General features: G+C 45.2%; 2 protein-coding genes across 3 annotated transcripts; one reads left to right on the forward strand and one right to left on the reverse strand.

Annotated features, from left to right (window-relative positions):
- Positions 1-952: 952 nt before the first annotated feature.
- On the forward strand, positions 953-5,419 carry LOC142968002 (putative E3 ubiquitin-protein ligase UBR7). The gene is made up of 11 exons (XM_076107703.1): positions 953-1,130; positions 1,445-1,578; positions 1,691-1,751; positions 1,839-1,934; positions 2,066-2,119; positions 2,215-2,320; positions 2,436-2,602; positions 4,030-4,224; positions 4,400-4,556; positions 4,670-4,731; positions 4,897-5,419. The coding sequence occupies exons 1-11, from the start codon at positions 1,014-1,016 to the stop codon at positions 4,978-4,980; spliced, it is 1,233 nt and encodes a 410-aa protein (XP_075963818.1). The 5' UTR covers positions 953-1,013; the 3' UTR covers positions 4,981-5,419.
- A 22-nt stretch (positions 5,420-5,441) lies between these two features.
- Positions 5,442-25,510, reverse strand: btbd7 (BTB (POZ) domain containing 7). Of its 2 annotated transcripts, none has more exons than XM_076107702.1 (11): positions 25,161-25,510; positions 19,431-19,646; positions 16,676-17,809; positions 11,964-12,172; positions 11,325-11,400; positions 10,734-10,894; positions 10,463-10,606; positions 9,838-10,027; positions 9,529-9,707; positions 9,209-9,274; positions 5,442-8,716 (listed from the first exon to the last, which is right to left on the reverse strand). In XM_076107702.1, the coding sequence occupies exons 2-11, from the start codon at positions 19,510-19,512 to the stop codon at positions 7,940-7,942; spliced, it is 3,018 nt and encodes a 1,005-aa protein (XP_075963817.1). In that variant the 5' UTR covers positions 19,513-19,646; positions 25,161-25,510; the 3' UTR covers positions 5,442-7,939. The 2 variants fall into 2 exon arrangements, with proteins under 2 accessions (XP_075963817.1, XP_075963816.1); XM_076107701.1 differs by having other exon boundaries at positions 8,870-9,274.
- Positions 25,511-25,647: the final 137 nt, after the last annotated feature.

Raw genomic sequence — 25,647 nt, forward strand, 5'->3', positions numbered from 1 at the left:
TGTGGGCATGCTGGAGCTTGCAACACCCCTTTCAGCGCAGCAATGGACGCATATTTTAGGCGGGCGCCCAAACAGAGAAAACTATCACAGTGGCGCCATCTATTGGAAAACCACTGCAACATACAGCAAGTTCATATATTGTCTTAGACTTTTTTTCTCTCACACACACACACACACACACACACACACACACACACACACACACACACACACACACACACACACACACACACACACACACACACACACACACACACACACACACACACACACACACACACTTAGTATGATAAGAATTGATAAGAAAATATAGCGAACACGTAAAAAAAAGAGATTAAAACTAAATTAAAACAAAATATTTAAAATGTACACAATGGCAGAAACGCAGTTAAGGTGGTTGGAGGGAGGCCTAACCACCGATTTCCAATCCCTCTCCTGGCTACATTCTACCACCAGGTCAAGTATGTAACAATTTACAACTTCAGGCCTTTAAATGCCTCTTTGGGGCCAAATCCAACTGAATTTCATTATTTTCAGTGATGGTTGTAGTGTGTACGTTGTGTTTGCTAGGTTTACCTAATTCCCCTCCATGGAATGGGCTTTCCGTTATTGTAAATATTCACTGTAATTCACCCTCAAAATGTAGCTATATTTCTTAAATGTCTAGTCTAATTTGTTTCTATTGTGATAATGAACCCAGAGACTGTATATGATCCCACCAGGCCACCTGCAGTTACAATACAATACAGACATATTTTTATATTTAAGCCAATTAAAAGTAATCATTGAATTATTGATCGTACCATTTGCTTGAACTAAAATAAGTAACGCCATTGATTGAACAGCAAAACATTGGAGATTGTTTATTGTTAATCAGTAACGTTGCCTTGCGTCACTTCCTCCACGTGGTCTCTGCACAAACTATCCTTCGACTCCCGCCCGGAACAGTCGTTTGTCAACACTGTCGTGCAGCTCAGTGTGTCTTTGTGTTCTCCTCACCCTCTTTTACCAAAATGGCAGCGAATAAAGCAGACTCAGACACGGACGATATTCTGTCCAACGAGGAGGAGCTCGAGAAGGCTTTGTGTGTGCTGGCTGGAAGCGACCCAGAAAACTGCTCTTATTCTCGGGTAAGAAAAGCGTCCTGCACCGCATCCCTGCAGCCATCGCCTTTATCCGCCTTCTGTTTCACCGCTCGTGCTGCAGTTGTATATGCAGTGTTCACTGTGACTGTGTGTAACAAGTAAGGTCTTTGTTGCTTCTGTGGGGCGTTCAAGAGTGAAACCATGAAATTATTCATAGTTTTGAAATTATTCATAGTTTGGTATCACTGCAGTATTTCTAATCAGACAATATGAAATGACTACTATAGTGCTTATTAGAGGGGGTATGTCATCATTATGTATTATGCTGTATATTCATACCTCCTGTGTTATTGTCACAGGGCTATGTGAAGAGACAGGCTGTGTTTGCCTGCAACACCTGCACTCCAAATGCTGCAGAACCTGCTGGGGTTTGTTTGGCGTGTGCCAATAAATGCCACGATGGACATGATATCTTTGAACTGTACACCAAAAGGTATTTTGGTTGAGTTTTTAAAAAAAAATTTAATGATGTAAACTGATCATACACATTCAGTCCCACAGTTTGCCATATCCTTTTCATAATTAACCTAATTTTTCTGATGTAGAAATTTTCGCTGTGACTGTGGGAATAGCAAGTTTGGGGAATTCAAGTGCCAGCTAATTCCTGTGAGTCCTCTGGTTTTATAATGACTTATAACTGAATCGTGCTTTATGTTCGTGATGTTGAAGTTATTCCATCTGGTGCATTCACAGGCCAAAGATGAGGAGAACGTCAGAAATCACTACAATCACAACTTCAATGGCTGCTACTGCACGTGTGACCGGCCGTACCCAGACACAGACGATCAGGTATTCCTTTTAATTATTTAGTTTTATCACTGAGATCTTGTGTAAGTAAGTAAGATTACATTGATCAAATCTACTGTTTACATCATCTGTCATTGTGACTCCAAAAACACCTTTTTTAAATGATCCAATAGGCCAACGATGAGATGATTCAGTGTGTCATCTGTGAGGATTGGTTTCACAGCAGGGTAAGCAGAAGTCATGTTATTGAAATTACTTTTTGAGAACTTCCTTTTTTCAAATGTTCTTCTCATTACGTAGTCCATTTGTTTGTCGTTGATAGCACCTGGGCTGCACTACGGGGGACCCTGAGGAGCTGCAAGAGATGATATGTGAGGCCTGCATGAACAAGGCCCCTGTCTTGTGGACGTATGCTGCTCACTTTGCAGGTAAAAGTTGGTTTGAGCTGCGTGTCAGGGTAAGCAAATACAAACCCACGCGACTTTACAAACATTTAACAGTAAAATCCAGATTACAATTTTTGCATTTGTCCTTCCCTTTTAGTTTCACCTATGATCAGCGTCAGTCATCCTGAGGAGGAGGAGGAGGAGGAGAAGGAGGAGGAAGAAGAAGTGGATGTCGAGGACGGAGCAGAAAAGGAAGAAGCCTCTGAGCCCAGTCACAGTGGGGATGAGGAACCGTCCACCAGTGCTGAGCACACAAAGCAGGAGGTGAGAACCCGTGCTCAGCAGACCTTCTGCCTCTGTTTCTATGTTTGCATGTAGGGTGTGTCATATTAAGAGCAAAATAAGGGAGTTAAAGTGAACAAGAAGACCTACTGACACCTAATCTGTACTGGTGCTGAACCTGCAATCAAACCAATTAATTTGGGATGGCGGGTAGAGATTAACGTTGACCACATGCAAGCGTTCTTGTCATCGGACAACTTAGAACAATTTGATGCATTGAAAATATAAGGCTGTATCCAGAAAACTGGGTTTGATTACATTTAACGACCGTCGTTAGCTGATGTGAGGCGTTTGTTTGGTTTTCTGGCCTTTCCGCATTATTAAGTGCCACGGTGAAATATGAGCTTTCCCAGTTAGTGTCAATTGAAACTTGTAATTACTATGCAACATGAACGCAGCATACTTCAATAGCCCTTCACAGGAAACAAATTTGACGGCAAATAGGCGAAACATAAATTTAGGTCTCCTCTTGTAACTTTTCCATTCATGGTTTTGGTTTTATTTTACTTCAACTGTGTTCATGGTAGATTGAGAAAAAAACCCCTAAATGGTTAGAATTTTTAGAAAACATCCATTTTCCCCCAAATTCATTAAAGTTACTAACTCGATGATCTCCATTTCATTCTCTATAGCGATAAGCGGTAATTGCAGGTGTGGTCTTTCTTCCCAGAGGGCCCCACTTGTGATTTGTCCCAGGAAATATCGCCACAGACACCCAGTTTTTAATATTGCAAATACAAGAGCTGTCATCGGTGGGCCATAGGCTCAATCACCATGGTGTTTGCATAATTCGGCGATAGTGACTTAACAGACATTTAATTAAAATCTTAGCTTCCTAACTCTGGCCTGCTTTACAGATTTCAGTTTCTTTGACTGAGGAATGTGTGTATTTGTATCAATGTCGACAGATGTTTCCTACTTATGGTAGTATGGTGTTACCTCCTCATCTGTGTGTGACTTCATGTGGAACTCCACTGTGCTATGCAGGGATTTGATATGAAAAGGGCCCTCGTGTACAGTATTTGAGTGCTCACTGTGCACGTTCCCTCGGTGGCAGCTGTTGTTTTTAGTTGCCACAAGATGGAGCTGGAGGGTAATGAGCAGATTATAGAGCAGGCTCCAGCTGGTTATCATGCTTTCCCCTCCTCTGGGTAATTAGGGGAGAAATGACCCATGAGGCACTGCTTCCCCTGCACTGTAGACGGCTTTGGCCAGGCTTCACAGGGCAGCTTACTGTAAACTGGCTGGTGATTTTCATCACCCAATCATCTCGTCGTGTCAGTCGCCTTGAGACTTCCCCGGATGAGTCCGCAGTGCTGAGGGCCGAGATGTTTTACAAAGCTCACGTGTTATCATTCGCTCCCCCTGCCAGTAGCACAGTAACTCATCCTCTGTTATTTGTATCTTAGGAAGTGGCAACCAGGAGTTCCCCTTGCAAACGGACCCACGAGGAAATGTCAGGCAGCCCTGCAAAGGCCGTGACCAAAACTGTTGTCTGCAGGCTGAAGGAACTGCAAGCCATGGGGCTGGAGAGGCGAAGACAGGGAGCGGTGTTCTGGCCTTACAGCTGGCGCTCCGAGCTCTGCACCTGCATGAGCTGCAAGGTAGGCCACGAATACTAGCTCTCAGAGTATAAGGTGGGCTTTAACAAAGGGCACGAGGAAGCCACTTTGCAGGTGTTGGCTCTACATGTGATCCTGATCCATGTAACGGAGTCGATGAAGTACTTAGGCTCCTTTACTTAATGAACGTGTCTCTGTGTGCTGCGTTGTTGCACAGAGGGTCTATGTGGCTGCAGAGGTGCAGTTCCTAATGGATCAGTCGGACACCATTCTAGCCTATGAGAACAGAGGCTTGGATGAGCCGTTTGGTCAGCACCCATTGATGGCACTGATGAGCTCGATGGACCGCGTCCAGCAGCTGGAGGTCATTTACGGTGAGCGCGGGGAAGATGTGGGGTCTATTTTTTTTCTCCAAGGATGTAATCGTGCAAAGTGAAACTTATGGGCGAGGCGATTGATCGAGGCTAATCACGTGTTCCTCCCTCAGGTGTCAACGAGCTGACGACTTCGATCACTGCGTTTTTAGACCAGTGTGTTACTGAAGGAAAGGTAAGAAATGGATGTCCAAGTGCAAATATAGTCTGGACGGTTTTGATCCATTAGCATTTACTTTTTCACCCGCAGGCAAGTGTGCAAATTCTTTATTTTTAAAAATGTTTGGTGGTTTTTCTTCTTCCTCTAAATCTCAAACCATTCCCTCCTTTCCTCTATCAGACGGTCACAGTTGAAGCTGTGCATCAGTTCTTTGAGGAGCTGCAGGCTAGAAAGAGACGGAGGACCAATGCAGGATACCAGTAACAAGGAGGCCATGCTGCTATCGTAGGCCTGGTTCACATGGTGCTTTGAATGAATGAATGAGATTTGGAAGATTAACCTTTTTCTTGGTTGAATAAAGGAACTTCTTGCTGCAACCGATGTGATCCTAACGCGCAGAGTGCACTGACTCGCTGTTGTGAATTGTTTCTTCTCGAGTGAAGGAGTGAGATTGTTTTTATTGATTTATAATAATGCCTTAACTCTCCAAATGAATGTTACTTGAGACATTTCAACACTGTATGCTTTAAATAGATTAAATTGTTACATTGCTACAATGTTATGTGCATCACATGAACATGTCCAGTTTGTCTTTGTGACTTGAGTTAAATACCAGTGTGTTTTAAATTGTCAAATTTCTGATGTGAACAAATACTGTTTTATATTCATGTTCCAAATAAAGTCATCACGTTTCTAGTGCACAAAACAACGCAACTGAGATCAAATTAATTCCATAATATCAAACCAGTTTATTTTGAGGATGCCCAAGTTGACCACTGTTATGCACCTTTTGAGGCGACAGTAGAAAAATAGATTCAGTGAAACTAAATGCAACTTAATATCAATCTACAAACATGTTTTCTATAATACCATACAAGTACAAAGTACCTGTTATAATTCAACACAAGCAATCACACATTTCAGATGGTTCAATTCCAAAAGGTGCTAAATAACACTATGTACACAGAACGAGCTACATGAGATTTCAAAGGACTATTTGATGCAGGCTGGTAAGCTGGTAGAAAAGAGCTTGCATAGACATCAAAGTCACTTCTTCAATAAAAGCCCAGCCGCAGGCGGTGGGGGTGGGGGGGGGGAAGGCACTGACTTCTCTACAGCAAAGAGCAAAACAAGGACTTTTATTCAATGGAACATTGTCCCGGAAAATAAAACTACTACCCAACATGGACATGGGGAGGTGAACATGGGGAGGAATCTGGAGTTTTGCATTTTTTTTGCCCCCATGAAGCAACCTAGATGGAAAAATGAGTTTTTCTGCTCGGCAACTTTATCACCGCTAAGCAGAGAGCTAATAATATCTTCAGATCCTCTACATATTCATGTTACTTTAAAAAGTAAAGAATAGGGAAGAAAAGAAACATCTCTACAAACATCGTAATCCACACCACCGACAACACTGAACAGACCGCCCTAATGCGTGACATTTGGGGACAAAATAGATTGAGACACAATCTTTATGTTTTATACCACACATTCTTAGTGAGATTTCATGACAAAGACAAGTACACAGTGTTGTCCACTACAGTAAAAACTCAAACCTTCAACAACCACTAAAATGTGATAGAAACAATTAAAAATGTCAGAATGGAGTTCAATTCATTATATACAATTTCATTGGAGACATGAGCCGGCTATCGCCAGCTTTTCTTCAATATAAGATTCCTTTTGTTCGAAATTCTTTTGTTCCTCTTCCCTTCAGCTAATATACCGGTGGCTCCTACAGTGCAAGGATACTGGTATGTGAGGGTGTATGCCAGCTTGTTGGCTGTAACAGGCTTTTATGTGTATACTTGCATGGTGCTGGAGCTACAGCTGCTGTGGCTCTTTAACAGTACATTTAATAGCATCAACACTGACTATGCAGGTCCACAATCTCGCGTGGGGTGGCGTGATGAGAGGCCTGACGTATATACATGTTAGCATTTGGGTAAGGGGTAGTTAATGTGTCCATAGTGAACAGAACAGTCAAATAACAGGGGTAAGCGATATGACATCATTATTGAACAAAGGTAGCTAAAACTGAATATTCCAAGCACTGATTAAGGCTTTAGATTAGATTACTTGATGCTATTGGATTAAACAGAACAAGAGGCTCTTAACTCATCCGACTCTCTGATATGTACAAACAGACCTGACTAAAGATGGGAGTGTACAGTACTGAGATTGTCTCTACACAACTGTGTGTATCAAAGTTATCCTCTCACACACTCTCTCTCTCTCTCTCACTCACACACACACACACACACACACACGCACACGCACGTTCCAGCTGAAAAACCAACAAACCCCCCCAGTACTCATGGCACCCCTATATTTGTCACTGTATTTCGGTAATGAGCCTGCTCGTGCTCCTTCCTGCCACCCGTAGCCCTCTGAACACACCAGGCGTCTGGCCTCCAAGCATGTAATAGGTAAACCCTGACACAATTATCAGACCGGGTAACGGGAGAATGACGAACTCTGATGACCTACTTCCTAACAGGTCCGGTTCCTGCTTTGTGTGACCAAGCTGTGGCCCTTAAACTGGGGGCCAGGTGGGGAACACTAGCCAAGTGGGTTGCTATAGGCATGCTACAGGGAAAATGGAAATACAATTAATGGGAGGAAAAGAATACAGTCTGATGTATTTACATATGATTTTATCACAATACTCTCTGTCCCGGACTGAGTACCATTGTTAGCCTGTGTAAATTGAGATTCCTATCCCACCATCTCCCCGTTCTATGCCTAAAACAATGGAGAGACAACAGAGCTTATGAATGCAATCTTTGTTGAACCATCAGTTCATAACTGAGCTACATCTAGTGTTGTGACCTCCCCATGCAGGACTCGCACAGCATAGAGCTAAAGTCTTTCTTTACAATCAAACTCAAGAGACCAGTCTGTCCTAGTAGAGCCTGAGTCATCCTCTAAACCAGCAGGATCAATTACTACAAGCATGGACAGTTAGCCTACAGCTCTTACTCATTCCATACTCTGACTGTGTGATGGATAGCACAGTGTGATAGAGGTAGGACAAAAGGACAGATCCAATAAATAGCAACCATCGACACCCCCCTTACCCTGCTCCTCTCAAACAAACACAAACACACAGACACAGACACACACAGGCACACATTTAGTGCTTCGCCATTCATTGTGATGGACAGCCACTCATCATGTTTTCCCTTTTCGTAACTCAACCCCCGGTCCTCAAATGGGGTTAAAGTGCAGATTTCTTATAAGGGTAGTCGGGCTTGCTGGGTGACCTGCGGTCTCTGGCGATGTCCTCGCTGACACTGTTCCTGTGAGACTGCTGGAGGGACCCCGGGCCCAATGATTCTCCAGCTAGAACCATCTCCTCCGGGGCATCTCTAGGTCCTGTGTGCCTCTCCTCATAGCTGTCCATGTTTCCACTGGGAGGCCGTAAATGTCCTAAGCCATGAGTCAAATCTGTCTCATTTGATCGCCCCCTTGGGATGTGTCCCATCCTAGGTTGGGCCACAGAAGGGCTGGCAAGGACTCCATCATGCCTCTGAGAGGTCATACTGAGGACGTCCAGACGTAGTGGGTCTGCGGCAGTCCGTCCCTGAGGGCGGCCCTGGGACTGAGATTCAGAAATGTAGGGGGGTGGATAAGAGCCGGAGGGAGTGCAGCTGTGGCTGTAGAGGTCTGGTCCTGCAAAGGAGGGCAGAGGGTGAGCGGAGGTCGGGGTTGCAGGTCGACAGGAGAAGTCATACAGGTCAGGGAATTCGGCTTGAGCCTCCAGCTTGGGTTCAGGAGCGTGTCTCTTGCATGAATGGCCATGTCCAGGACCGTGGCCATGGCTGTGGCGAGCAGAAGGGCAGGGCCCATGGGGCAGGTGGTGGCCCGAGGGGCCCATGGGGCCGTGAGGGCCTTCCCTGTCCAACTCTGCCATGTGCTGCTCCCTCAGGGACATGACAGAGACACCCAATGCAATGTCAGGCATGAACTCCCTCATAACAGGCTCCATGCTCATCTGCATCGGAAAACAGACACAAAAAACGTGTGACGTCACCTGACAATTTAGCAACTAATGATCTTAGGCACAAACCATGCAGCCGCATTTTAACAAACAAAAATCGTAGCACAAGGACTCTAGGAAGTAACACACACACACACACACACTCACCGCTTGCTGTTCAGAAAGCAAAGCTCGGCCCATAGCCTGCGGGTTGGTGCAGTCTGGGGGCTGGGGCCTGGGAACAGAGGAATAGTCTGAGCTGCCATGCTTAGCAGCTGCATGGCGCTGGATCAGGGTGCGGTTGCAGGGATAGGAGAAGGAACGGGTAGGGGCTGGCATGGGCACACGAGGACGCCAGGCACCCTTGAGCTGAGCATGGCTGGGTGTGGCAGGGGGGTGGTATGGGGGAGGTGGAGGAGGTAGGGGAGGGTGAAAGCCTACTACCCCTTCTAGCTCTGTGAACATGCTATCCATGGCTGGGCTGCTGTTTACCCGACACCGACCCACCTGGCGTAGAGCCAGAATTGGACTCTCATCTCCAAACCGTTCATCAGGGAAGAACTTGTAAGGGTTCTGAAAATACAAAAAAAAAAAAACAGAACATGAGATATAGAAATCTATGTCCATTGTGGTGCTGACAAAGCATTTAAAAGAAGAAAAAAATGATTTTTCTGAAGATTTTTCTGCCTGGGGTTGTTCAAGGTCTGTATCTGCTGCACTACTGAGGTCCGTCTGTGTCCTCAGCACAACCATCCCTGTTAGTATCCCAGCCGTAGCCATCTCATCACCCCTCAAACCCCTGGGAACAAACTCTGCTTTCTACGAACCTGCAGTAGCTCAGTGGCTCCGTCTGCCAGACCAAACTCCCTCAGCACCCGCAGCTGCAGCTCATAGCTGACGGTGGCGCCTTCACCACAGTTGAGGGCATAAGCTCTCTGGACCTGCTCCGTGTGTCTCAGTTCCTGCAGCCTCCGGATCATCTCCTTTACCACGGACAGCTGAGGCACTGAAAGACGCAATACAAACGCATACATTCATGGATGCTTCACTTTTTGATACGAGCATTATGTTTAAGGGTTCTTAGTTTGGATATCTGGCAACATGAGCACCAGTTTCTGTTACTATCTGGTCATTACCTGGAATTTCATTGGCCACAACCGACGGAGCTGTGGTTGAGTTGCTCGCCATTTGCTGGTGGTTGATCATGTGACAGCACTGAGGCACAGCGTTGTTGACCATGTAGAGCGTGTCTGGGACGTTGGACATGCGCACTAATCGCAAACGCACCAAGTCCGTCTGCTCCACCATCATTTCATCAAGCACAGACTAAAAGGGGCAGGTAGACGAGAGAGGGCAAGTTAGACCACAACTTCTAAGAAATAAAACTCATATGTGCAACTCAAGGACACCGAGAGGGTTCGCAAATTAGTTCCAGTTGATTGACACTTCATTTAATAATGACTCTCTCTGGTCTAGGGAAATGTTCATAAATATTCATGTCCCTGGGAATCCATATAAATTATTAGGAAATTATTAGAAAAATGGACATAACATGAATTTCAGTCATGTGATGGAGGCCGCTATTAAACACGGTGAGTATGCATTAGCAATGACTGGGCATGGATGATTTTCCGCATCTGAGCTACGAACTGGTTCGCAGAACCTCTACTCTTTGATGTTAGCAAAAAAAAAAAAAAAAAAAGACACAAATAATCCACCGCTTCCTGGAGTCCGAATCAATCAATAGTGAAGGAGCCTTACCTTAGCCTCCTCCACATAAGGAGAGAAGAGGCGGGGACGCACGTAGATGCCAGCGTTCTTCTGCCGTAACCAGGCATTGGCTTTTCCCCCCTCAGCTGTGGGCAGCATGTCTGAGGGAGGGGTGCTGATCAAACCTCGTTTAAGCTGTGAACAGGGGTGAAGAACGAGGATCGATGTTTAGTTTATCAAGGTCACAATGACTCAGGTGAAAACACACACACACACACACACACACACACACACACACACACAGTAGAGAAGCAGTACTGACCGCGTCAGAGAGGACGTCACTGTTGGGAGGTAAGATGTGCTCAGTTCGGATAAAGGGCAGGAGGGGAGACAGGATCTCCTTTAGCTCCTCCACATCCAGGTCCCTCCTTTTCACTCCCCTCTTGTTCACACTGTGGGCTGTGCCGCTCAAAAGGTTCGGTTCTGGGTAAATGAGGACAGGAACGGCCATTAGCAGCTTTAATGTAATGCACATAACCGTGACTGTTTGTGCAACTATGATTAGGCTTTTAATGCTCTTAAGTCAACCTGCTGGCTATTTTCTCCACAGTGTTCAGGAAAGTTTGATTAAACAGATGATGGATAAATATTGCATTGCTTCCTGTGTGGTTGCCAGCCCATACAATATGATGACCAACAACCGTGACAATGAATCCGACAGAAGACAATTGCTGACGAGGTCAGAGCACACAATGACATGACCAATCACAATGAGGTCACTATTTTTTAGGGTAAAGTTTGGTGCCATTCAGTCATGCTTTTAAGTGTATTTGGAGGCTCTGGTAAGTGGGTAATTTCCTCAGAGCCATTAGGGGGGCTGCTCAGAGGGTAATTATAGAGTGTATTATCTTACCCCTGTCTGCCATCCTCTTAATAAGCTGCTGCTCGCCCCACTTAACAACATACTTGAGAATGTCCTGTTCACTCGCCTGTAAATGAGACCAAGACACAGAGAAAGAGAGAGAGAGAGAGATATAGGACAAGGAGAAGGAAAGACACAAAAGTATTATTAGGACATGGTTAGATATTGTCGGGAACAAAACTGGGAAGCTGTTAAATGAGGACGAGGTGAAAATGCAATATGTTCAGGCGGTGTCCCAGCAAAACTCAGGCCTGGTTGGTTTGTTTGTGTCGTTGGATTTCAACACCTCAACCATCTGGTCTGATGCCCGAGTATCTTGGCACTGCAGATGACAGCTCAGCTTTGATTAGGTTCTTGGTTTGAAGGCATTTCCCTGCAGGGAACGCTGTTACTCATCTCTGTAGTCCCCGTGTGTCGTCTGTGTGTGTGTGTGTGCGTATAGTGTGCGAGTGACACAGATATTGTGTTAATTTATCCCTCTGTGTTTACTGTATTTTCACCAAGCAGTAGTCATTGTGAACATGTCAGGCACCAATTACTGAAACGTCCCGCTAGAAAATGTACCTCCAAACTGGGAGATGTCGTTACGGGTGACAGGTTGACAGACGAAGCGACGCTCCGTTCCCTTACCTGTAGGTAGTCGGACTGAATTGCGCAGAGAAGGTGCTCCTTGCCGAGCTCGTAGAGAACATCTGAAGTGACAACCTGACTGAATTCCTCACAGAGGAAGTGCATGGCCTGCCTGTGGACCCACTTGGAGCCGTACGGCTGGGAGCTCCACTTCAGGATGGGGACGAGTGAGTCCAGAGACAGGCTTTCCACAACGATGTCCTCACAGCCTGGGAGAGCCAATGAGATGGATGAGCAAGTTACATCTTGATATGTCTTTATGGACACAAATGTACCATATTCCAGAAACAGGTATAAATACGAAAGAAAGCAATACACAAAAGTTTAAAGAAAAGAAATGCAATAAGAGAAGGATTTATCTATATTAATTCTGCTGCCAGACCATCAGCAGTTTTGACTTGTAGTCACTGACCCAGGGAGTCTCCCTCTACTAGCCCCCACATCCTGCGTTTCCTAAATCAGAGCACATACCAGAACAGCAGGCAGTGGTTTAACTCTGTAACACACCAACCCACATAAATGCCTTTGATACCTTGATGTGTTTCAGTCTCAAGCTGCCTCCTCTTAACCGTGATAAGTAAACACAGCAGCCAGAGGAAATGTGCTGCCAAGACACACACACACACACACACACACACACACACACACACACACACACACACACACACACACACACACACACACACACACACACACACACACACACACACACACACACACACACACACACACACACACACACACACACACACACACACACACACACACACACACACACCTTTGGGAATTATGTACCTGCTACTCTAGTCATTTAAAAAAATGCTACTTTTTGAAAACTCCGCCTATGCCGGCACTCAAACTTGCACTTACTCTTAAGAAGGATCCATTTAGGCAGAATTAAACCCCCTAACATCCACTCAGATTAACATATGATTGGCTAGCTCAAGCTATCAATGCCAAACCCCCAACACACCTTGTGTTCAGCCGTTCTCCGATCAATAACGTTTAATACAAAATGGACATCCATCGAGATGAAGCCAGACTGTCTGACGTCCAGTTAGAGCTGCTCTGAACTGTAACACAAGCTGGCCGACTTCCTCATTCCAGGCCGTCCTGTCCGTCAGCTCATAGTTGGGCTAGTAGCAGCGCTGCACTGGGAAATGCTTCTCTTATCTTGAAGTAGAGGATCTGAGCGGCCTTTCCGCCCCCAAACCACCACTTTGAACATACACACTCTGGGAAACTGGACACCGGACTTAAGAGTGATGGCTCCAGCGATGCTTTTGAATCCGTGGCTCCATATCCGCCCAAGCACAACTCACACATTTTTAAGATGAACACATACGCACATGTAAGCGATCATGTAGGTGCACACACATGCATGGATGCACAAACATATGATGCACTTCCCCTTTTGGGCATCTTAAAAGTTGTAATGGCAAGTTAGCAAAATGCAAAGCAGACACCCGCAGTGTTTTAAAGCCAAGGGTGGAACTCCTGCGTCATTAAGAAGACAGATGGAGCTGAAATGTGGACCCAGGCACTTTGGCTTTTTTATTTGCTATAAACAGACTGGAAGAGGGAACGGATCCACAACATCTGTGCCTCTGTGTCCACCACTCGTCCCTGTCCTGTCTTGTCTGTCTGGAAAGTGCTTTTGCTCACGTCAATCTTTCACCTCTGCCCTCTCTGAACAACAGACACACACCCGTGCACAAATGCAGACAATTCCCCACTTGGGACCGGTGGCCCAGGAAAGCAAACGGCTCTGCTCTGCGTTAGACCATTAGAATTCACAGCGACAGCCCGCCTTTTAAAACGCAGCACTTTTATTAGGAGCTAGAGATCAGAATCAGCATTATATCTAATACTAACCCGCCTCCTCGTCTCTCCACGGGTGGTACACACACCACATTCACTGGAGCCCAGTCGACTGGCAAGAATATAAACACAACAGCAGGAGCAGCGACAGCCAGCTTTACACTACACTAACTTTGGAGGACGTATGCATTTTGTCTTGCTGTTATTATTTGGAGCTCCTTGTTTACGGAGCGCACAGTCTCCAAAGCCACTTAAATCATCAACAGCACTCAATGGCCTGTAAACGAGCCTGTGGATGTAAATCACGTCCGATGATCACTCAAGAACTGGGACTTCAGTCAACACACTCCAAACACAAGACAGGGCACTGAAAGCACTGGTCAGAGAGAGAGAGAGAGAGGAAGCACCACAGTGCACGAGCTGAAACCACACCAACTGGCTGTAATCTCTGCGGTGCACTTGAAAAATTAATAAGGCTTTTAATATTGGTTGCCGTTTGAGTGAGATGGAGTCATAAAGGGATGCACATCTTGAGAATTAATCAGGAAGCAGGACAGCAAGATCAACTGCTCCTCAAAAACCTTCACACAGCCAGACGGTAGCAGTCGAGGAGCACACGAGGGGGACGGCCGTGTCACAGATGAGAGGGCTCTCTCTCCATATGAAACCTCTGGCATCAGCCTCTCTGCTGCCTCATGACCAGACATGGCAGCTACTGAAGTGGTGGGGTGGACACAGACCAACCTCTTTTCATTTCATAATCAACTCACAGATGCCCTGATGATCAGACACTTTGGAGTGTGCAGGATTCTTTTTAATTAAATGTGAAAAAGGGATAAAATACAGATCTCCAAAAAGGGTGATAGAAAAGTTGCAAAATAGACCAAAAAAAGAGGTTACTTATAAAATAAATCACCAATGGACTCCAGGTCAACCTAAACCATCTCAGCACATTCCACATTGTGGTTTCATGGGAGCTGATTAGAGCGGTGCAGCGCTGTGGGAGACGGAGAGGGGGTAAAAATACCCTCGAGTAGGGGCTTGTTGGGAGGGGGGGGATGGGAGAGAAGAGGAGGTGATGGTGTGTGGGGATGACACTATTTGACTGCTCTTCGGCTTGAGCTGCCAGTGTGACCCTGAGAGCGACACTAGAGCTCGAGGGTGGGCGGTGGTGTCTAACTAGCTGAGTGTATGGTGTTAGTGTACAGTGCTATTGAGATCACTGCAGCAGTCCTAAAAAAATGATTCATTTCTGGACTCTGAGTCAATTCAGACAGTTGCCCACAACTAATGCTGTGCTTTTATAAGATTGTATACAAGCATGTTCACTATTGTAGAGTCTACTGGATTCAAACCAAGTTTTATAAGAGCATGTGTTAGCATCGCCAAAGCCTTTCTGAAAACTTCAGAGTTTCAAATAAAAGCGCTTGGAAGGGACGCACAAAAAAGTTGGAGCGCTTTGAAAAAAACAGACGTTGGGTGCAGCGCGTTTTTGCTCTCTCCTCATTAGCAGCAATTGAACAAGATGCTGGCGCTCAGAACAATTTACGCTATTTGGACATTCAGCCTCACAATACAATCCTTTCAGCTTCACTCAAGTGTTCTGAGTCTATAGAAACTGTCTATACAAGTTATTTGGAGTGCATTTTGAATACGTTGCCGTTTTAAACTGAAAATAATAGTGTTTTGATTTCCTTACACAGCATGGGGCAGTGAAGACAGATTCAATTGCTTAATGCGTCACATATCACCATTTCAATATTTGACAAACTAATTCCCATCATGGTGGCTCAATGAATGATAAGATGGTTACTGGATATGATAACAGTGTTGAGTCATACAACCTCTCTGGATCTTTGTGAGCGAATTTGAAAAAGGTAATTCTGATTTTAGAGGAGCTTAGTTAGGCGTGTTAGAAACTGCACAGCGCTCAGACATGCCACTCGTGAGGAGGTGAGAGTGAAACAGCGACTGGCTCATGTCGCGTCAAACCGGGGCTTTAACCTTTGCCATGTTACTGGGCTCATTCTGAAACAGTAGCAAGAGTCAGAAAGACAGTGTAATCCGGGTAAAGATAGACTAGTGATGAAGTAGACGACCAGAGACGCAGTGTTGACGGAGGTTCCGAGGCGCCGCATGGATCAGACGGTAAGTTGTCTGCACCAGGAGATACAGACAAAGCCTTCGCTTAAATATCAATCTGTTACTGGCAGCCGAAGCTCAAACACCCATCAAAGTCAGCCAAGCTGGTTAACACTAGCCCGGCCTGCACAATGACATTGCACACATGCCGACTGACATATGCATAATGTAGTATTAAGGAGAGGATGGAATATTAATACGAGGGTCAGACATTGAAGTAAGCCTGAGTCATGCCAGTCAATTGCGACAAAATCCAACTCCTATTACTTTATCCACAGAGAAGGACACTATAATCAGTGGACTGACAAATGAACCTTTAAATTCAAGGTAAAGACTATTCAACTACATTATCGCGGTTTAAAAACAATTTGTCCAAGCTGCTGACTCAACACAACTGAGACTCATTTAAACACTAAATTGTGTGGCAGACTTTGCTCAGAAGTAGAGCTGGACAATTAAACACAGTCCAGTATTGTTCAGTTATCCTGAACTGGTCTATAGCAGGACAAACATGTGGGAGAGGAAATGCATGCACTGATGCATAACAAATATTATGACACTTGGTTAAAAGGTCAATCTGATAATATGTCTTCATGTAAATTTAAGGTGATTTGGATCAGCCACACTCACAAGCACCACCAAGTATGGACAACGTGGCTTTAGTCTATTTAGAACTAAATCTTTCTTTTTATCTCGTCAGGTACTGTTGACTTGTGTGCATGTGCAATGTAAATATTGTTATGACTCACCTTGCGCAAGCATACTGAACTCCAGGAACAGAGCGATGTGGTACAGCTCCATTGCCTCCTCGGCGCGTGTGCTCGCTCCACGGCCCCCAGACACCAGGGCCTGTACCTCGCCGAGGCTGCCCGCTGACGGGCTGCCCCGCAGCACCAGCCCGAGCTCCACCGCGTCCGTGTACATGCAGTGGAGAATAACCTGCACGTATTTCCGCGGGATGATCGACTCGTCCAGCACTATGCGGGTCGGCGTCTGCAACGTCCGCTCTGTCATTTCCTCTCCTGTGCGGATGCGCCGCTGCAAAAGGTTCCTAAAGAAAGGCGAACGTGCCGAGAGGATGGCTTTATGAGCCCTAAGGTCCTCGTCTGGGGTCCCGGGGCCTACTAAGCCCACTGCTGGTGCTGCAGCCACAGCGCCTCGCTCATTACAGCTCTCTATCATCTCGGAGTCTGAGGAGAAGCTGAGCAGAGCGTCGTAGTAACACATGTAGTCAAACAGGCCCTTCATATCAGCCTCCAGGGAGTTGGGTGTACCAAACTCCTCACTGAGTTGCACCAGTACATCCACGTTTTGCAGCCTGGCATCCTCCGCCCCGCCCACACCAAACTCCATGCTGTACAGGTAGTGAAGTAGGGCCGAGAACATGGGCACGTCGATGCCGGCTGTCTCAATGTCCATGAGGACCTCTGCTCCATAGCCAGGGGATGACGACAGCAGAGCCTTGAAGAAGGGGCAGCGGGCAGCCAGGATGGCCCGGTGAGCTGGGAAGCAAGTACCTTGGAAGATGAGGTCCACATCAGTGCAGTACTTATGCTGGTAGAGGGCAGCCAGGTCCCGCTGCAAACTGGGGGCCTCAGCACGTGCGAGGCTGGCTTGGAAGCTTAGCTCCTTGAGTGCTGCCGTGCCCTCATATTCCTCCACCAGGGCGTTGGTGTCACGGACATCCCACCCCGACAAGAGCTCCCGCATCTGCCGCGCATGATCTGCCGAGCGGCTGGACTTCCTCCTTTTGATGAACCTCCGCTTGAGGGTCGCCAGGCCGAGGCTCTTCTTCTTCCTGTCTGCGGGCCGCTCATGTCCGTGCTCCAGACTGTATAGCTTAGACTCCCAGCCATATCCCTGCTGAGAGTAGGACGAGGTCCCTGGAATAAAACCACATGGCAGGTTAGCTTCAGGAGAACACATACTGGATATAAAATAAGAAACCTCTTATCGTTATTAGATAGCTATGACATTTTTGTCTTCTGATGAGACGTATACTTTACAACCCCGACACCACTTCACCCCTGAGGACGGACTGTTGGAAACACAATCTGTCTCTGGCACCCCTGTGGTGGGGCCAGCTCCGTCAGGCCACACACACACACCACCCTGACCCAGCTACCAAAGCATTTGGATCCAGTTCAACAGCAGATAAAAACAGACAGAATACATTTATGTTGTTTTGTTTCATCACAAGAACCAATTAGCTCATTGAGGACTTTGTCCTGCTTTGTGCTCCTCAAACGAGTTTGGGTCCATTCGCATACTTTGGCCCAATCAATGAAACTAAACAGCAGTCATGTTTGGCTTGAGAGACAGGACTCGTACGTCAGAGGAAGCTCTGCCAAGGAGATCCTCTCTCGCTGCCCTTCTCTCGGCATCCATCAATGTGACCCAAATAGTAATCATACACTGTGAATCATCCGGGGCCCGGGCCAGCTCAACTGCTGCTGAGTTCAGAGAAAACCTCATGGGTCTCTAAGGGCCACAGAGATCCTTCGACAATACTTTCACTTTTAAGGAAATTTTACAAAAAACTCAAAGTCATTTAGAAAGTGAAATAAATAAAGTGTTTTGGACGGATTTATCTAAATTAATCTCTGATGCAGTTCTCCAAACCCTCTGGTATTGAGGGCTGCATTGAGAGATTTAAGGACCATGAGGCAGAAAGACTCCAACAGTTGATCATTTAGGATTATCAACTAAGTCACCAGTGGTCTCTAACAACCTATCAAAATCACTACTTCAATATAACCAACACAGAGTGGTCTCATACACCTGCGTGCATACAAGCACATACTGCATGTTTTTTTTTTTTATTGCAAGCAGGCACAAACCTACAGACAGAAATAAGATAGCTGTAGTACACCAATGCTCTCTGTCAATGACATCAGCACTGCTGCAATTGAAACAAAAAGCAAAAGGGTCTCGGGCTGTAGCTGTCAAGTCCTTCAGTAGTAAAATGTGACAGTCTAACAAGCAGCCTATCGCTGGTCACAGGCACAAAAATCATGACAGCAGATTAGCTCCCATCCTGTCTGATAGCCAGCAGCCTTATAATGATCACACCACAAGCACATAGTAACAACAGAGCTAAGAAGAGCAAGACTGCAAGGCTAGTACTAGAAGAAAAGTAGGTGAATTGTTTTTTTTTTTAATGCATTTGGGGTCAGTTGTACGAGTCAGTTCAAGAGCTCTCATGCACAAACATATCCACCTTTTGCACCACTAGTTGTCATGAAAGCAGGTTAATGTAATCTAAAGTGCGAGTCCATGCTAGACCTTCATTGTGTTTGTAGCATGGGTGCACACTGAGCACGGTTTTAACACTTCACTTCAGATGAGTGTGTGAGTATCATGCTTTTCCACTAACGGTTCGTCTAACAGATATATCTGATCATTTGCTGACTGAAAAGACAGAATCATCCATCAGAGCTGACTTTGTGTTAACTGTGCAATCGGTGACGGTACTCAATTAAACCACAGACAAACAATACCTACCTATAAAAGTCTGCTGTGCCTGTGAATTTCCCCCTATGCGTGGGGAGCATGAGTGTGGATAGCTGGATCCATTAGCACCCATCCTCACTTCTCTTCACTTGCTATTTGGGGGTCCCCCCTCCTGCTGAGTCATTCTGCTCAGACAACGTCTTCCTCTCAATCCTCAGTCGTGGGTCAGGCACGGATCCTCAGAGCCCCGGGCCCAGCCTGCCATACCTGGAGGGAGGACGATGAAAGAAGAGTTAGAGAGATGTTCCAAGTCAAGAAAAGTGAATGTTTTTTTCAAAATGTTGCCGACTAGCATCTCACAGGGATTGCAACACGATGAGTTCGGACTGTTTGGACTCTGTTAAAGATAATGAATGGCCGGGAGCGTCAGTGTTAAGGAAGCGGAACAGAGGGACATCTATTACTATCTATTACACAGTTTCAGTGATTGATTTCAGTGCAATCATGAATCATAGATGCCTTTGCAACTTTACAGGCCTGAAATGCTACAAATTGTGATGAGGAGGCTTCGTTAGAGTGGCAGTCTTCATCTGAAGACCGTGTGTACAGACTTCCATCTATAATCTTCATCGGTGACTGAGGTCAACAGAGTCTTCCTCTGCTCGGCCCTCAGGAAACTCTGCCTGGCAGTCAACAAGTCTAATGCAGAAGTACAGTGATATTCAGAGGAAGGTACAACTCACTCATGCATGGTAGCCCCTGTCATCAGTGTATGAATAGGTGTGAATGGGTGAATGTAGTTTTCAAGCGCTTTTAATGGTCGGAAGACTACAAACGCGCTGTACAAGTACAATTCCATTTCCCATTTAATTACTATTCGTCACTTCAGTCAGACTAAGCATCAGAACAGCTGCAGTGACCTGAGGTTGTTCAGTGAAACTCTTTAGTGCTTCAGAGCAGTGTTGATGGGAAATGTCACATCATGCAATCTCAGTCAATTATGTGACACGGGGGACGTCCGCAAGACAATATATACTCTGAGCTGATACAAATGTGTCAACGTCAGCGGTTTCACCATGTCTTTAGTACAGTGGTAGCTTTAATACAAGGACATTGTGGACGATGCGGCATTTCGTATTTTTAAATGATTTTTGCATTAACAGCACAAAATACTTTTGATTTATTAGGTATTTAATTAATTGCATGAGCCCAAAACAGACATTGCCGTCTGGTTATTTCGTCCATTGAACATGTATAAACACGCCCTTTTTCCACAGAAGCCATTTTAACAGTTTACCGTAGGAAAAGGTGTGTAAATAATTAAGAAGAAAGATGGCTGAATTCTATTTAGCTACTTCAGTTTCACAGTCTTGGTATAATGCATGCTGGCTTATCGTCACATTGTCGAGCCATCATTAATATAATTAGTAACACCTGTACATTTCCTGCCATGACAAGTCAAAAAACGCCTATTCAAAGCCCTAACGCGATACCAACTCTACAGGACAAATGATTTGATTATTTGGGTGGTTGTTAATCTACATGGTCCGGTCAAATTCACATAAAGACAGAATATGCTGTGCGACACAAGTGAGCTACAACAAACGTCTCCATACAGCCATTTTCCCTCAGCTTATTGTTGCCAGCCATGACAGCAGTGAAGGAGCAGTAACTTTTCTGCTCTCTCCTTTGCACCGTCACTGAATACAATCTAACAGAAAGCAGAGCACCTCATTAATTAAGCACTCCCTTAACCATCGGATTATTACTTACAAGCCAAGTATATCAGACTTCATTTCTACCGGCATGAACATTTGAGATCAAAAATATTTCGATTATTTTCCAAACCAGAGGGACGGCTTCTCAATGTACTATGGCACTTAAATTATGGTTAACCTTCAATAAATATGCCCTTTAATAAACATATATTCTACATCTAATTGCGAGACTAGACGGAGAACTCTGGTGTGATGGGAGATCTGTTTTATTTCAGCCTGCTAGTTTTTCCTGCCTACTATACCAATAAATCATTGTGTCGGCCCCTTTAGAGCAGCACTCTACAGCCTCCCAAGGGTTCAATGGAAAACCACAGCCTGTTACTGCACACACACACACACACACACACACACATAAAAACATTGGTTGATCTTTATTTCATTAGACTGCTTTAAATAAGCTCCATCTTCACAGGGAATTCATTTGGACAAAATTAGAAGTTGAATTTGAATATGTAGGAGAGGAGGCAGCCCTTGAGATACATACTGTCTTGTTTGCAAAGGGGGGGGGGTCCTCAAAGGAGTGCAGCAGAGGCAGAATAAAACAAAGCAACCAACGCATCAATTGAACAACACACTGACTCCCAGTGTTAACTCATTCAAATGAGTGAACCAAATTTAACTTGAGCTGCAGTGCAGAATCTCTAAAAGCGTAATTTAGGATTTAGGACGGCTATTTTCTTGAGACCTGACACTTTCCAGTAGTTTGGACTGAAACAGCGTGCGGCTCTGTTGTGTTCAGGCTGGGAGCAGAGAAGGGCAGTGCCACAGACGGAAGCTGGGGGGGGAGAGAGGGAGGCAGACGCCGGCGGCCAAGCTGGACTATACGTCCCTAATGAGAGGTGACAGCAGACCCTCCCTGCCCCCACCTATCTCCCTCGACATACACAGAAACATATGCACGGCTGATCACCTCGCCTCAGTCACTTGGATCATTCCATTTTATTTAAAATCAGCCACTTGCAGAGGTTTTAAAAGACAGAACCCCAGCCTCCCACAGAACATTACCATACAAAACTGCCTGGCACGAGAACAGGACCGATGTATTATTCAAATGACAGTCAAGGCACCTTATCAATCATTTATGTGGACGTCCTCATCACGACTAGAGAAAAGGGAAGCGGTAGGTATCCGGATCCCCTTTCCTGTCTGCCACACTCATTTTTTAGGAGCATGTTCTTATTATTTCAAACCAGGGTTTTTTTTCCAACTCATCCACTTTAACCAAAGCTCTGCTGATGAAACACACACACAGACAACATTTGGAATCAAAGTGACAGCTGTAATGAAGCCAGGACAGCATGACAAGACTTCAACAGTTGAAAGTGATGTGAAGAATTACTTGGGCAGTGTAGCAGATGATTGAGATTTTAGATTTCATGCCGTTTTAGTAATTTTATAACAGTTTGAACCTAAAGACTTTCCCTGCTTTGTTCAAATGGCTCAAAGACCCCGAGGTGCTGTGCTCTCCATCGGTCCCACAGTGAAGCCTATGAATGAAATGATAAAATCACCACCTTTTGACAGTAATCTTTGTTAGGCTCAATCACACAGCCCCTAATCTTCTGAAGAGGAGCAATCACTGTGACAGTATCACAGTCAGGCCTGAAAGAAAGGGCAGCAACTGTAGAAATACCGAAATACCGAAATACTGAAATGCAACCCCCCCCCCCCCCCAAACGCTTCCCCGTCTAAAATTACACAGTAGCTGCAAAGCGCTCTAAATGTGTCAAAGCTCTCATAAACACAACTCTTCAGTATCATTTCTTCAACATGGAATTTGTATTAGTCTATCGCCGGCATGTTATTACCTCATGAAGTCCTGTCGCACTGATGCCAGAAGAAGCGTAGATAATTTACTTTCTTGACTCGCATACAACGGAAAAAGAAAGACGCAGGCCTTGTCCAACTAATAAAAAAATACAAACCAAGTATGTCAACTAATTCCTTGTGATTTCAGTCTTTAATATATATACACATACATACACAGACGCTCTTAAATGACCTGTGTGGAGACTTGGAGACTGTGCTTTGCTAAACAAGCTGGACAGAAGTACAGCTTCGGTAATTATAGACCGTTTGACTCTTTGGATATTTGATACAATCAGGTGCGCTCAAAAAGGAACATAATAAGCAGCGCTGAGCTGAAACCAGAACGTCCTAACAGAGTGACCTCTACCGTATTGATGTGTCTGCATACATCTCACGGTGAGATCAGCAAATGGAATATGGACCGCAGGTGGAGAAAACAGAATAAATTGCTCCCTTTAAATAATAATCATGTCATGTTTTGTCTGACAATGATAGCCGAGAGAGACAATTTAGTGGCAGAGAAGACTGCTTACCTCTGCAGTGTTTCTGCCAATCAGTACAGCGGTTAATCAGGCCATTCGACTGATTACAGACTGTGCCAGGAGAGCTACAAGGAAACTACAGGAATCAGAACAGGCTAGAAACAGCAACACACTGACATGACAGAGGCGGATAGAGTCAACAAAAGTCCTCACAATGATGACTCATGCTGGGCAGCCTCTGGATCAGCCCGTCCAACCAACAGTATGGACCGTGGTGCTGCATATTTAGCATTTCGCAGACTATGTTGTCAGATGATATCATACAAGATATTTCATCAGCATCAACACGTTTTGTTTAGATCTTTGGGTGAAAACATGAGGATGCCTACAATGATAAAGAGTGAACGGATGAATAACGTGCTCCAGGTCAGCTTGCAAAACAACTGACCAGGGCCAACTCTACAATAAAGAAATGTTAAGTGCGTAATGACTATATAAACACAGGCTGGCAGTCAACCTCCAGCGAATGAATGGCAGCCCAGGAAACAATAAGTGCTTATTTTAAGTGAGTTGTCAATGCTCCTCATTGAGGTCTCAACCCAACAGGCCCGGGTAAACAGCATGCAGGCCAAAGTCCGGCTCATTCAGTAACTCTGGGGCAAGTACTTGCAAGCTCACGGCCTTTCATGCCAGTCATGGACTTCTGAGCATGTAACTCCAATAATTACATGTCATTATTGCACTGGAGCACTGACACAAATACTTGACCTGTTGAAATGACAAAAACCTAAAAACGCTGAGGAGAGCAGCGAGTGCACCTTTCAGAATGAGACGGACAGACAGATACACACAGGGTGTCTTTAAGAGGAAGGCAGGGTGTACACAATGCTGCGTCTCAACAGAATTTCAGTGAGATTACCGCAGGATTATCACATGTGCATATGGCTCCTCACCACTTAAATAGATGGTGGTACCAACACATATACACATTGTTAGAGGAAGCCCAAGGCAATGCAATACATCCTTTGGGTGGGTTGTGCAAATAAGAGGTTATCTATCTGTTAGTTATCTTTATATATATACGGGATTATCATTAGACTGCTGGTTTAAGTAGTATATGACTTTGTTACACTAATAAACCCCTTTTCCACAAGTAGCCTATTGGTTACTATACAAGATGCCATATGTTGCAGCACAAACTATCACAAATACCGTTATCTGACACAGAGGCGATGAACAGCAACATGTAGGTTGATCGGCAAAGTTATAATGCACATTCATCCCCAACTTTTCTATCGACATGAACTCCCAAAAACGGAAGAGGTGTCTTCCCCCCTTCTGTAACCAGTGTATAAAGAAATCAATCATTGGCGATGGCTTTGTTAGCCTTACATTTACACGGAGCTATTGTTGCTCTCTGAGCTATTGGTGGCTATCGTTGCTCAGCGGAAGCCCTGGTTAAAAGTGCTCGTAAGAGTAAAGAACAAGAGAGTTGTTTATCTCAGCTGATTAAAATGGGAAGTAATGTCCAAATGTATAGCGACAGCCTGGCGAGGGGAGTCCTATTCACCACAGTAATTAGTAGCATATCCTAGGAGGCTAAGCTACCTCTGCTGTGTCGCTTTGACTTCAACGGTACCCCTCGGAAACAGATATCTACTCAGAGCAAGATGCGATGCAACTGTTGAAAAGAAAGCGCTCATCATATTTACCGGAAAGTGGAGAGCTTCGAGGACATTATAGCATTCGTATAACCTCGTAGTTTAGTCGGCACTCCGACCCAAGTTGTCCCTGGCAGGGAGAGAGAGAGGGAGAGAAAAAAATGCAGCTCAACACCTTCTTTTTTCCAACTCTGCTCATTACGCACGGCTCGACGTCAACGTCCACATTTGATCCCTAATATGCGATCATTTCCACTTGCATCGACTTTCCGGGGAATTTGCAGCGTTTATCTTGACTATAAACTAAACCTACACCGTTTTTATTCTCGGTTCGGTTCGGTATTTCCCCATAGTAGCACGACGCCTAGTTGGGTGGTTGTTATGGCCTATCCCAACGCTAACCGTTTCAAACTAGCGAGATCAATACGCGTAGCTTCCGGTCGTGACTTTCAAAATAAAAAGATTGAATATTACATTTCTTCACTTGTACAATAAAATACATGTCTGATAAATGCTGTTTCAACTACACGTTCAGTAT

This window comes from Anarhichas minor, unplaced genomic scaffold (genome assembly GCF_050575085.1).
Source record: "Anarhichas minor isolate MPS153535 unplaced genomic scaffold, ASM5057508v1 ptg000040l, whole genome shotgun sequence".
NCBI classification, from domain to species: domain Eukaryota; kingdom Metazoa; phylum Chordata; class Actinopteri; order Perciformes; family Anarhichadidae; genus Anarhichas; species Anarhichas minor.